This window comes from Nicotiana sylvestris, chromosome 4, assembly GCF_000393655.2.
Source record: "Nicotiana sylvestris chromosome 4, ASM39365v2, whole genome shotgun sequence".
NCBI classification, from domain to species: domain Eukaryota; kingdom Viridiplantae; phylum Streptophyta; class Magnoliopsida; order Solanales; family Solanaceae; genus Nicotiana; species Nicotiana sylvestris.
The window spans coordinates 42774263-42787187 of NC_091060.1; the positions used below are offsets into that span (position 1 = coordinate 42774263).

The window sequence follows — 12925 nt, forward strand, 5'->3', positions numbered from 1 at the left end:
AATTTTTCATCGGTTTCAAAATCCAAGATAATGAAATCAGCGGGGAAAATAAATTTCCCAATTTTCAGCAGCACATATTCAATCACCCCTTTCGGGTAAGCTACGGACCTGTCTGCTAGTTGCAACATCACCGTGGTGGGTTTTGGAGCTCCCAAACCCAATTGTTTGTGCAAAGACAATGGCATCAAATTTATGCTCGCTCCCAAATCACAAAGTGCATGGCCTACATCAATATTACCTATTCTCACAGGGATAGTAAAGCTGTCAGGATCCTTAAGCTTTTGAGGAAGCTTATTTTGGACCCTTGAAGTGCACTCCTCAGTAAGTGCAACTGTTTCAAATTCAGTCAATCTCCTTTTATTAGCCACAATATCTTTTATGTACTTGGCATACTTTGGAATTTCACGAATCACATCTACCAACGGAATATTCAATTGAATCTGACTCAACATAGAGAGAAATTTGTTGAACATGTGGTCATCATTCTTTTTCTGCAATCTTTGTGGAAAAGGTGGTGGTGGCCTTGGAACATTCACGGGCGCTGAAACTGTATCATCTTTATTTGCTTCCTGTGTTGCTTTGGGAATCAATTCACCCTCAGGTATAAGCTTGTCTTTTCTCTTCTTTGGAACTTCTTCTAATTCCCTTTCAGTTCTAAGTGTAATTGCACTAACTTGCGGAATTTTTCTCTGTATCACTTGGAAGAGCACTTGCAGGCCTAGCATTTTGATTTTCAGCTAGCTGTCCCATTTGTCTTTCAAGATTTCTGAAGTTAGTTCTAAGTTGTTGATTGTCATGTAACAATTTCTTCAACAAATCATTTGTACTTTCTTCTACCTGCCGGGGTGGCCTTTGAGGTTGATTAAAATTTCCTTGAGGTTTATATTGATTCTGATTTGATTGATTTCCACCCCAGGAGAAATTAGGATGATTCTTCCAATTTGGATTGTAAGTGTTACCATATTGTGCATGTTGGTTCATCGAACCTCTGCTTTATTGCCCCGCATAATAAATAGATTCAGGATTTGTGGGGCACATGTCACTCGTGTGATTGTCACCACACATTTCGCAACAAATCGACATTTGTTGTGTCTGGTTCATTGTCATTCTATTCATTTGATTTGCCAACGTTGCTATATATGCTCTCATGGTGGAAAAGTCATCAAGTTCAAGTACCACTGCTACTTTCTATTTCATTGCTCTCCTTGGTTCTCGCTCACCTTGCCAATTATGATCATTAGCGGTAAAGTTGTTTGGCAGAAGTTGTATTTCACTATATGGTCTCGCCATGCAACTACCTCCACAAACTGAATCAAGATTCATCTTTGAAGTCTCATCTAATCCATCAACAAAAGTATGTCCCAATACTTCATCAGTCTGACAATGATGTGGACAGTCTCGGAGTAGTTTCTTGTATCTTTCCCAAGCTTTGCGAAGAGTCTCACCATCCCGTTGTTGAAACCCAAGAATCTGGCTCCGCAAAGACTTTGTCTTTTTAGTGGGGAAAAACTTGATTAAGAATTTCTTTGCTAAATCATCCCAAGTATGGATTGAATTAGCAGGCTCCTTCTGCAACCATTCTTTAGCTTCCCCCAACAATGAAAAAGGAAACAAGGTTAGCCTGACATAGTCCTTGGAAACATTTGGATAGTTGTAAGTATCCATGATTTCTAAAAAATTCTGAATGTGCCACTGCGGGTCTTCATGAGATAGACCTACATATTGCCCAGTGGACTGAATCAGCTGTACCATGTACTGTTTAAGATCAAAGTGACCTGTGTCAAGATGCTAATTTCTAATTCCCCAGCAACGGCCCCAAAAACTTGTTGCGACCAAAACACTCACGCAAGTGTACGCGATCTTCAAGTAATATAGTAATAAGTAAAGTATCGTTCCCCACGAGGAATTATGATCAACTTATCGACTAATGCAAAATCAAACAATTATCAATTCAAGCTAATTCATCACAAAATGCATAAATAACAAATTTACAATTTAACTAGTAATCAAACAATAATACAACGCAAAGTTACTACGCCATTTATTCAATTTTCTTTTAACAATTAATAAAAGAGATATTCCAGGGTCATGGGCTTGCTAGAGATCATGCTACGCTTTTAGCTTAGGAATGATTTATTGAATTATCTGGGTTATTAATTATAGGGTTAATAATACCCATAAGAATATGTCGAATTCTTATGCGCCTATTTAGGTTAAATTAATACCTATATTTCTATGACATTAATATTAACTCAAATGCATTTACAATTCTTATTTTTCAACCAAACAAGACAATTAAGTATATTTCTATCTTAATCGCTAATCTTTCACCCCATGCCCAGGATCAAGATCTTGTTCTGTTTGATTCTATATGCAATCAAGAATTTCTTTTTTCAAGTTTAACTCAAGATTCATAAATAGTATTTCACTGTTAGCTACACAGTAAAATAATTAACAACAGAATCAAATAAACAACCCATAATGATAAATTCAAGATCATCAATTTAAGCTTCAAACAACATAATCATCTAACACCTATGACCCCAGAATATTTGGCTTTTTAGCCACTCATATTCATACAAACATCAACAATATAATTCTTAAACATCAAATAAATAGATACTAGAAGAAAGTTTAGAAAAACTCTTTTAATCCTTTCTCCAAAGTGTTGTTCCTCTTGATTTGTGATCTTTGAAGATGAATCTCCTCTTCTTTTTCTCTCTAAGATCAGGTCTGGTCCGTCAATAATTGCTGCTTTTCCCTTTTTAATCGTGTAAGAATGAGTTTTGATAATTACGCCCTTTTAAGACCAAAATAGAATAGTTTTGTGATTTTTACACGTCCGCGGCACCCCGTGCGACGCCCCGTGCATCGCGTACATGGATTGGACAAAGGCATAATATAATTTAACAAAGCAGATTTGCTGGAATTGCACTACCGCGGCGTCCCATGCAGCGCGACAGTGTATTTTTTTGCGCTGCTTCATTTTTTCTTTTGTTTTTCTATCCGGGCTTGTTATGTGACCCTCGAACACGATCCCGACATTATTTAGCTTTTACTGAGACTTCAAAGCCCCAAATTAATCAAATTTATCCCAAATTTAATTCTTAAGTCGGAATCTCTTTCTGCAAGGCATAAAGCATGAATTTAGTACAACTCATTATTATTTAAGCTTAAACCTTTATAAAATGCAATAACTAAAGTGTTGTTACAACGACTAAAATATGAGGTTTTAGCCTATGATCAGCAGATAGTGCTCAAGATGTTTGGGAAGATCTGAAAGAAAGATTCAATAAGGTGGATGGATCAAGATCATTTAGTATACATCAAGAAATTGTAAAACTAACTCAAGGAACAACATCTGTGGCAACTTACTTCACAAAGATGAAAGAGCTTTGGGTTGAATTAGAGGCACTAGTGCCACTACCAGGCTGTAAATGTGATAAGTCAAGGGAGTTTGTAGCCTATCTTCAAAGACAAAAATTATATCAGTTTCTAATGGGGCTGAATGATAACTATCTACAAGCTAGGAGTCAGATACTTCTGATGACACCACTACCCTCAGTAAACCAAGCCTATGCTATGATAGTTAGTGATAAGTCACAAAAGGCTATGGGAACAATCTCCAACTCAGTTGGTCTATTGGGTACTATGTCTACTCTTGATCCTACTGCTATGTACTCTAAGACAGGATATCAAGGTCAGAAGTTCAGAAAAACCCAATAACTTATATTGTGATCACTACAAGATGAGAAATCACATCAGAGAAAATTGTTATAAACTGAAAGGATATCCTCTAGAATACAAATACAAAAGAAAGGGTGGACCATGTGGTTCATCTGCTGCTTACAATGTGTTCTCAGAAGAAGCTAGTAATGAGTTGACACAGCTTGATAATCAAAGGAACAATAAAGCCAACATAGTACACTATATAGACTCACCTGAACAAATGGCTCAAATGAATCAGCTCCCAAGACAGATAATTCAGACTAGAGCATGTGCATTCACTTAGTCTCAATATGAACAAATTGTACAACTACTCAATCAAAGTCAGCAGCAAAAGTACAAATTCCCATACTGCTTCCTTAGCCAATGTAGCACGCAGGTATTAGCAGCAGTAAGGAAATGCTAGTGATAAAAATCCTTAGAGCCTTGATTATTGACACTGGTGCCACAAACCATTTGGTATTTGATATAAGCATGCTAAACAAAGCATCTCTATTAAAAAGTACAAATTCAAAAAATGTGCAATTACCGAATGGTGATGTATCACAAATAACATATATTGGCTCTAGCACAATTTCTGATAACAGTACTCTAACTAATGTATTTCTACTGCCTCAAGTTCAAATATAACCTTATGTCAGTCTCATATGCAACAAAACAATTAAATTGTGTAGTTTCCCTTTATCCTAACTTTTGTGTGTTTCAGGATCTTTGCAGTGGCAATGTGAATAAGATTGATAAGGAGAGTGAAGGCCTGTACTTGCTATTAAACAAGTCTATAGGAAAACTTGGAAAACCCAGTCTAAAAGTGCATCAAGTTACTGCTATTACTGAAGATAAAATAAAATTGTGGCATATGAGATTTGGCAGTGTATCTAGTACTACCTTAAATAAAATACTGCATGCTAAAAATTAGGCTATAGCAAAAACTATTGAGAAGTGTAGTATATGTCCATGTGCTAAACAATATAGACTACCTTTGCCTACTAGCTCAAGTAAAAGTTCTGGTAAATTTGATCTTGTTTATATGGATGTATTGAGACCTTACAAAGTTCAAACCTTTGATGGAAACAAATATTTTCTAACCATAGTAGATGATTTTACTAGAATGACATGGGTCTATTTGTTAAAACAAAAACTAGATGCCAGTACTTTTATTCCATTCTTCCTAAAATATGTTCAAACCTAGTTTAATGTCGTGGTTAAAGTTATTAGATTTGACAATGGTACTGAGTTCTTAAATGATGTATATAATAATATATTCAAACAATTAGGTATAATACATCAAAGGTCCTGTGCCTATACACCTCAGCAAAATGGCATAGTCGAAAGAAAACATAGATACATGCTAGAAATAACAAGAGTAGTCAGGTTTCAGGCAAATATTCCTGTAAAACTTTGGAGACATTGTATTCAAACTGATATGTATTTGATTAATAGATTGCCTTCATATGTGATTAAAGCATCTCCGTATAAAAAGTTGTATGATAGGAAACCTTCACTCAATCACCTAAAATATAATAGGATGCCTATGTTATGCCAAGAACCTTGCTAAAACTGATAAACTGCAACCAAGGACAAGGACTGTTGTACTGATGGGATAGTCAAAGGTACAAAAAAGGTTATACTTTATATGATCTCAATAACAAATGTCTTTTGTCAGCAGGGATGTTAGTTTTAAGGAAGATGATTTTCCATTCAAACGGAGTACTACTGAGATTCTAATATTCACCAACATTATGACTAAGATGGCTTCAACAGATGAACACAATCTACCAAATCTGGAACTATAAAAGTGTTCTAACAGGAGAGTGAATGAAAACAATGGGAGATTCTATTGTTGTTGACCGTGTGTATCGACCATGTTTAATTGTTCTTGGTGGTTTTGATACCAAAGTCGATCTATTGTTGCTCAGTATAGTATATTTGATATTATTTTGGGCATGGATTGGTTGTTTCCCTATTATGATGTTCTCGATTGTCATGCCAAGACCGTGACGCTGGTGATTCTAGGATTGCCACGGGTGGAGTGGAGAGGTGCTTTAGATTATGTTCTTAGCAGAGTTATCTCATTTCTAAAGGCTTAGTGTACGGTTGAGAAGGGGTGTAATGCTTATCTAGCCTTCGTAAGAGATGTCAGTGTTGATACTCTTAATATGGAGTCAGTTCCGATAGTGAGGGATTATCCGGATGTATTTTTGGTGGATCTTCCGGGCATGCCTCTCGACAGGGATGTCGATTTTTGTATTGATTTGTTACCGTGCACTCAGTCCATTTCTATTCCACCCTATCATATGACCCCAATAGAGTTGAAAGAATTAAAGGAACAGTTGCAAGAATTATAGTGAAGAAGAAGGATGGTTCTATGTGCATATCTATTCCATTTCTATTTTTGTATTGCTTCATTCGGCCCAGTGTGTCGCCTTGGGGTGCTATAGTCTTGTTTATAAAGAAGAAGGATGGTTCTATGTGCATGTGTATTGATTATCGCCAGTTGAACAAGGTTATAGTGAAGAACATGTATCCATTACCACACATTAATGACCTATTTAATCAGTTACAAGGTGCCAGAGTATTCTCCAAGATTAACTTGCATTCATACTATCATTAGTTGAAGAGTTGGGAGCCAGATATCCCGAAGACTACCTTTAAGACTCGGTATGGTCATTGCAAGTTCCGTTTGATGTCATTTGGACTGACAAATGCCCAAGCAGCATTCATGCACTTGATGAACATTGTATTTCAGCCCTATCTTGACTCATTCGTCATTGTGTTTATTGACGATATTCTAGTGTACTCTTGGAGTCAGGAGGATCATGAGCTTCATTTGAGGATCATGTTCCAGACCATAAAAGAAAAAAAATTATATGAAAAATTTTCAAAGTGTGAATTCTGGCTTGATTCGGTAGCATTTTTGAGCCATGTAGTGTCGAGTGAGGGGATAAAGGTAGATCCGAAAAAGATTGAAACAGTGCAGAGTTGGCCTAGATTATCTTCAGCTACGGAGATCCGGGGTTTTTTTTGGTTTGGCGGGGTGTTGCTGTCGATTTGTAGAGGATTTCACATCTATTGCAGCACCTATGACCAGATTAACCCAGAGGTGTGCTCCGATCAGGTGGACCGAGAAGTGTGAGGAGAGCTTTCAAAAGCTCAAGACTGCTTTGACTACTGCCCCATTGTTGGTATTGCCTACAGGTTCAGGGTCTTATACTGTGTAGTATGATGCGTCGCTTATTGGTCTCGGTGTGGTATTAATGCAAGACAGTAGGGTGATTGGCTACACGTCTAGACAACTGAAGATGCATGAGACAAACTAGTCACGCCCCAAACCTAAAGAGGCGTGGTTGGCACTCGGTGCCATACTCAGCCCGAGCGTACCACTCTATAATTGTGAACCCTGGAGGGTTAACTCTCAACTTAGGCCGATGAGGCCATATTCTGAATCTTAATCGATTGGCAGGCCCCTATTGGGCAACCTCAGATCAGATGGTAAGTTATATACAGAGCCTACTATGGCCGAGCGCCTATGAGCGAGCCCATCATGACCGAGATACAGAGCCTAGTATGGTCGAGCGCCTATGAACGATCCTAGTACGGCGGACCAGTTACACATTCCGAGCCTTATAGGGTCGAAAATTTACTTTACTTACTATATTGAGAGAGTTGAGTCAGTATCAGCAGGTAAGCATATCTTCAGATTATCTTTAACTCCCAGTTACTTTCAATTATTGTATTATCAGTACAGTTTTAGCTTTCAATTATTCTGTTGCCTTACATACTCGGTACATTATTTCGTACTGACATCCCTTTATTCGGGAACGCTGCATTTCATGCTTGCAGGTCCTGATTGACAGTTGAACAGACCCTCTCAGCAGATAACATCATAATGTGATTCACATTATGTGGGTATTTTCATCCTGTATAATTCATGAAATCCCTTTTTTCTTTCTTCAGATAATTACTTAATCGAAGGCCAAACGTCATCCTTTATCTTTCACAATTACACCCTCATTCTACTACCAGGGCAGCATTCCATATCTTCTAAATGTTATTAGCCTTAGACTCCTTTGAGTTCATTCAGGCTATACAGAACTTTCTACAACTTAGACAAACCATCAGCTCTCTTGTTTTCATGGGCTTAATCCCGAGGACTTATCCATTTTCGTCACCTTCTTACTTGACTTTTCTTATCCTTACTCCTATTTTTCTAAAAACCTTGTCGCTCTACCATACTTAGCTTGCGACCTATACATATCCATTTATACTACTCGCAACCTCCCTTCAACTTACTTGCACCACAGATTTCCTTATGTTATTCTGGAACATCAAGCGAGACATCACATCATTTCTAAATCTTCTTTACTCTCTTAACTAGACCTCTCGATACTTAGAAACCATAGGTTGGAAGATATGCCACTGACGATGCCGCTATCATTCCTGGATACTGAATCCCCGCGCTTTTAGCCCTCTATCCGAAGTATGGACTATTCATAACCTTCTGTATTTGAGTATCTCATACATTATTTACCTTTACCTTACTTACCTTAAAATCTCTCATCATATCTTCTATCTCTTTCACGATATCCCTTCCACACAGGTATATTTCACATCCACAACTTAAAGCTTTATTATAATGTTTGCATCTCTGGTGCACACACAATCTGGTGGGAGCTTCATGCTAACTTCTTATAAGTCTGGTACTCTTCTAACTTGCTTTATCGTAGATCCATTGTAGAATATGGTTGTTGTACTATCTCTCTTGTACCTCTGATATTAAGAGTGATTCTTCAATGTTCTCAGTCACGATTTCTATAATTTTCTGGGTCTAATAATCAGACTCTTGATTTACTTAGTTGATGTAATTATCTAGTATCCTCTTCCCTCTGATGGTATTACTTTAGCCTTTCATGGACACTATGGAGTATCTGTGATACCATCATCTAATAATTCAATTCTTTGTCTATGACCTGGACTCAATTATTTTTTTCAACTTACACCGGAGTCTTCTACGGTTGTATGAATGTCAACATCTATGCTGCATGGATATTACTCAGAAATCTTAAGTGCGTTCATAACGTAACTAGCTCTGGATCATTGATCGAATAATTCCTTTTGTTCCTTCCGAGCTTCCTTTAAACGTAAGCTATTACTTTTCCTGGTCTTTCTACCCCCTTGTTGCGTGCATACTTAGCTTACCTTAGTTCCCACACATATTGAAATTCCATACAACTCATATGATCTTGAATATCACTTTTGATTTTACTTCTCGTTCATTAGCCACGATAGGTGCTACTTTCTTATGGAGTGCATCCAATGTTATTGTGAGACTGCTATTACAATACCATTTCTTCTTCAAGTTACCATGCTTAGTTTGAAGGCTCCTTCCTTATTTCCTCAACTAGTCTTTCGTTGTCGTAGTTAGGGAGGACCCTTCTAACTCTTGTAAAGCTGCGAGCTTATTACATGGTATACTCGAAGAAATATTTTTTTATGTCCTTCCTCACCTATAATTATCCGTAGTTACTTACCTCCAAACTCATGTGCTCGTATGGTTTCTTCTGAACTGAAGTTTTGACTATCTTCCAAGTGGAACTCTCTTTTATCTTCATAACACTCATATGGTACCTTTAACTACTCCGACTCCCATCTGAATATTTCTCAAGTATTACAATGTCATAACTGCGGAGCTGAATTCACTATATTGGGTTTTACTATATTTATCATGCACAACCTGCTGATTTGTCTGTATCCTCTTAACTAGTCATAACTAGGCTCTTCCTGAATCAACTACTAACTACTCCTTAGCCTATTCTCATATAAATACTCGGCATAATCTTTCTTGGGTTATTTCCTTTGTCTTAACTTACATCTTGCGCTGGCTCTTTATTTATCAATAATATCCCAGGCCGGAACCCTTACTTCCTCTCCTTGGTGTCGTGCTTGCTTAATATTCTGGAATCGTAGCATATCGGTAGGATTTGGATAAGTGCAATCTCATTCCTTTCTTATTCTTATCGCATTCTTATTTTATTATTCCGTAGAACCACTTATTTCTGACTTAACTCCACATCACTCCATATTCCCCTCTTTTAGGGGAGTACTAAGATTTAGCGCTACGATGATCTACCTATAAATGTTTTACCTCTTGATCTTTGCGTCTTTTCACATCATCTATGACCCTTACTCGCCTTGCGGTAATCCTTCTTTATCGATGATAATAAATTTCCTTACTCGCAAGGGTGACACTTAGTATAACTGACACTACAATCCCTTAAGCTAAACTTTGCTCACATTGCTTGCTTTAGGGAATCGTCTTCCTGAATGACCATTCTCTGAATTTCTCATGAATCTTCTTCTGTTGTCCCTTCTATTATCGTCGAAATGCAATATGAAATTCTCATGATGCCAACCATTATCAAATCACTCAGTCCCTAATTCATGTTTAGTTTATCTGTTCACCAGTCTATACTGATTTCTACTACTCTGGGGTCTAACTTTTCCTTCTGGTAATCGCGTTAGAATTGTGAACTTATTTCTCGAAATGAGGATATGACTGTATGGCCTATACTCTTTTGTTGTCTTAAGGCTAGTCACCTCTCATCTCTTCCTTCACTTGACTATAGATTCTATAATACTGTATTTTTTTTATTTACCAATGTCATCCATGTATCACATCTTACTCATAATACTTCATTAACTCTGTTGCACCCAACAGTATTACATTATGGTGATGTTACGCTTCGTAGTATTAAGTTACGACGATGTTGTATCCTGTAGTATTGTGCGTTGAAAGGTATATCGACATCAGTCCAAGGAAAAGATTATTTAAAGATTATAAGGATTGTAAGTGATGAATAAATTCGTGAAGGTGAGAAGGGAAGCAAGTCGAAGAAAATGAATTTTCGTCCAAGTTTGGCATTTTGGGGTAAATATGGCCCGAGCTAAATACGCAATATTTATAGACTAGTACCATGCAAGGTACCATATGACCACGGTAGTATAACATATAAAGTATATATGAAGTATTTTAGTAATAAATAGAATTTTAAATAATTTGTGGTAAATTTTAAATTATGCAGGTAATGGATTAATTACCAGGTAACGAAACATTACCCGATTAACTAATAAGTGGATAAAAATTAATAAAATTAACCCCCAAAATTGTGGCACAAGGCCACTACTCAAAAAAGGTGAGTTACTAATCCTAAGTCTAGGTGTCTACCTAATAACCTAACGTGACTTAAAGTCTTAGCAATACAAGTCTTATCCAATTTAGACCATCTGCCCTTAAAGCTTCAATTCATTTTCTTAGTCTAATATGAATTGAGCCCTTAAAGCTTCTGAAAGTAGGATCTTGAAAATAGAAGCTTTAACCAAGCTTAAAAAAAATGTTGAAGTCAAGTTTTAGTTTAAAACCATTATTTAGTTCAAAAACGTTGGAGGCAGAACAAATTAATCCGAGATTTCAAGATTTCAAGCAGAATTTCGTTCATATTTCGCAGAAGCAAGTTCGTTCAAATAATTCAAGGAATAGGTATGTTAAGGTCCTCCCTTCTTTCTTTTGGCATGGTCCAAATTATACTGAAGAAAGGAGCAAATACACAGTTTCTATAAATTACTCTATTCATAGAAGTAGTAGGGGTGTCTATATTCTTGATTCCCCATGAGAATTATTATTATCTTCTGTTCATGGGTCTCAGAATAATACGCAGTTGGAAAAATTTATCAGGAAGGAATATTGAGATTATTATGTATTTTTCATGCATTTCATACATGTGCATTAACCCATGACCATATGGCGTTATATATGCGTATATATGTAAATATATGTATATGGGATATGGGAAAAAGTTACAGCATTATATATGCACCACCACCTGATCAGCTGGTATATGATGATGATGTTGCCCACAGTGGCTGAAATATGATTCAAACGACGTTATATAAGCGTATATATGTATGTATATATATGTATATGAGATATAGGAAAGGTTATGGCGTTATATACGCACCACCACCTGATCAGCTGGTATACGATGATGGTTTTGCCCACAGTGGCCAATTTAATATGATGGGATGCCCTCAGAGGCTAATGATGTTATGAAACATGTACCCATGCACGACATGAAATTCATACGTATATGCATGACGCTAAAAGTAATTTATGATTTACAAAGTTATTCAGACTTACAAGTTGAGTCATGTACTCTATATTTCTTCCATGTCTCTTATGTACTTATTTATGTGTCTTACATACTCGGTACATTATTCGTACTGACGTGACTTTTGCCTAGGGACGTTGAATTTCATGCCCGCAGGTCTAGATAGACAGGTTGAGAGCCCTCCAAGTAGGCTATCAGCTCAGCGGAAGATGTTGGTGCGCTCCATTTGCTTCGGAGTTGCGTGCTTGGTTAGTATGATTTAGACGTATATTGTTTGGTATGGCGGGACTCTATCCCGACCTTTATGACATTTATGTACTCTTAGAGGCTTGTAGACATATGTCGTGTATGTGAAAGATTGTGTGTCCTTGTCGGCCTATCTTTTGTATTTATAAAAGATCATGTTGGCCTATTAGGCGCGTATGTCATATGTATATGATGATGTAATAAGAAAGATACATTACGTTGGTACTCCGTTGAGTAAGGTACCGGGTGCTTGTCGCGGCCAACGGGTCGTGACAAAAGTGGTATTGGAGCAGTTCTGTCCTAGGGAATCTACAAGCCGTGTCAAGTAGAGTCTTGTTTATGGGTGTGTCGTGCACCACACTTATAAGTAGGAGGCTACAGGGCATTCAGGATTGTCACTCTTTCTTCTTACTCTAGATCGTGTGGTAGAGCTCACTTATAAGAATCCAAGTTCCGAAATTCTATTTTATTCGTAATAAAACGATGCGTACATCCGGAAAGAAGGTTGGAAAGAGAGATAATTGTGGAAAAGCTGAGTCAGAGGAATTGGATTTTTATGATGCCTACGATGAGTAAATATGAGGTCTTTAGTAGATCATGGGTGTACTGAAAGGTATAAGCTTTCTGATAAGAAGCCTTAAGGCTAGAATGCCTATCCATCTTTAAGGTGAACAACAATGAGAGATTAAGAAGATAAGTACAAGTTTCAGCAAGTAAAAGGAGCAAGGTGAAAAAGGGTACGAGGTACCCAGTTACTGAAAGTTAACAACATTTATAATTGAGGCAAAGGA

At 37.1% G+C, this 12925-nt stretch overlaps 1 protein-coding gene across 1 annotated transcript; it reads left to right on the forward strand.

Annotated features, from left to right (window-relative positions):
- Nucleotides 1-471: 471 nt before the first annotated feature.
- LOC138889475 (uncharacterized) lies at nucleotides 472-4642 on the forward strand. The gene is made up of 4 exons (XM_070172785.1): nucleotides 472-601; nucleotides 3251-3700; nucleotides 3801-3922; nucleotides 4433-4642. The coding sequence occupies exons 1-4, from the start codon at nucleotides 472-474 to the stop codon at nucleotides 4640-4642; spliced, it is 912 nt and encodes a 303-aa protein (XP_070028886.1).
- Nucleotides 4643-12925: the final 8283 nt, after the last annotated feature.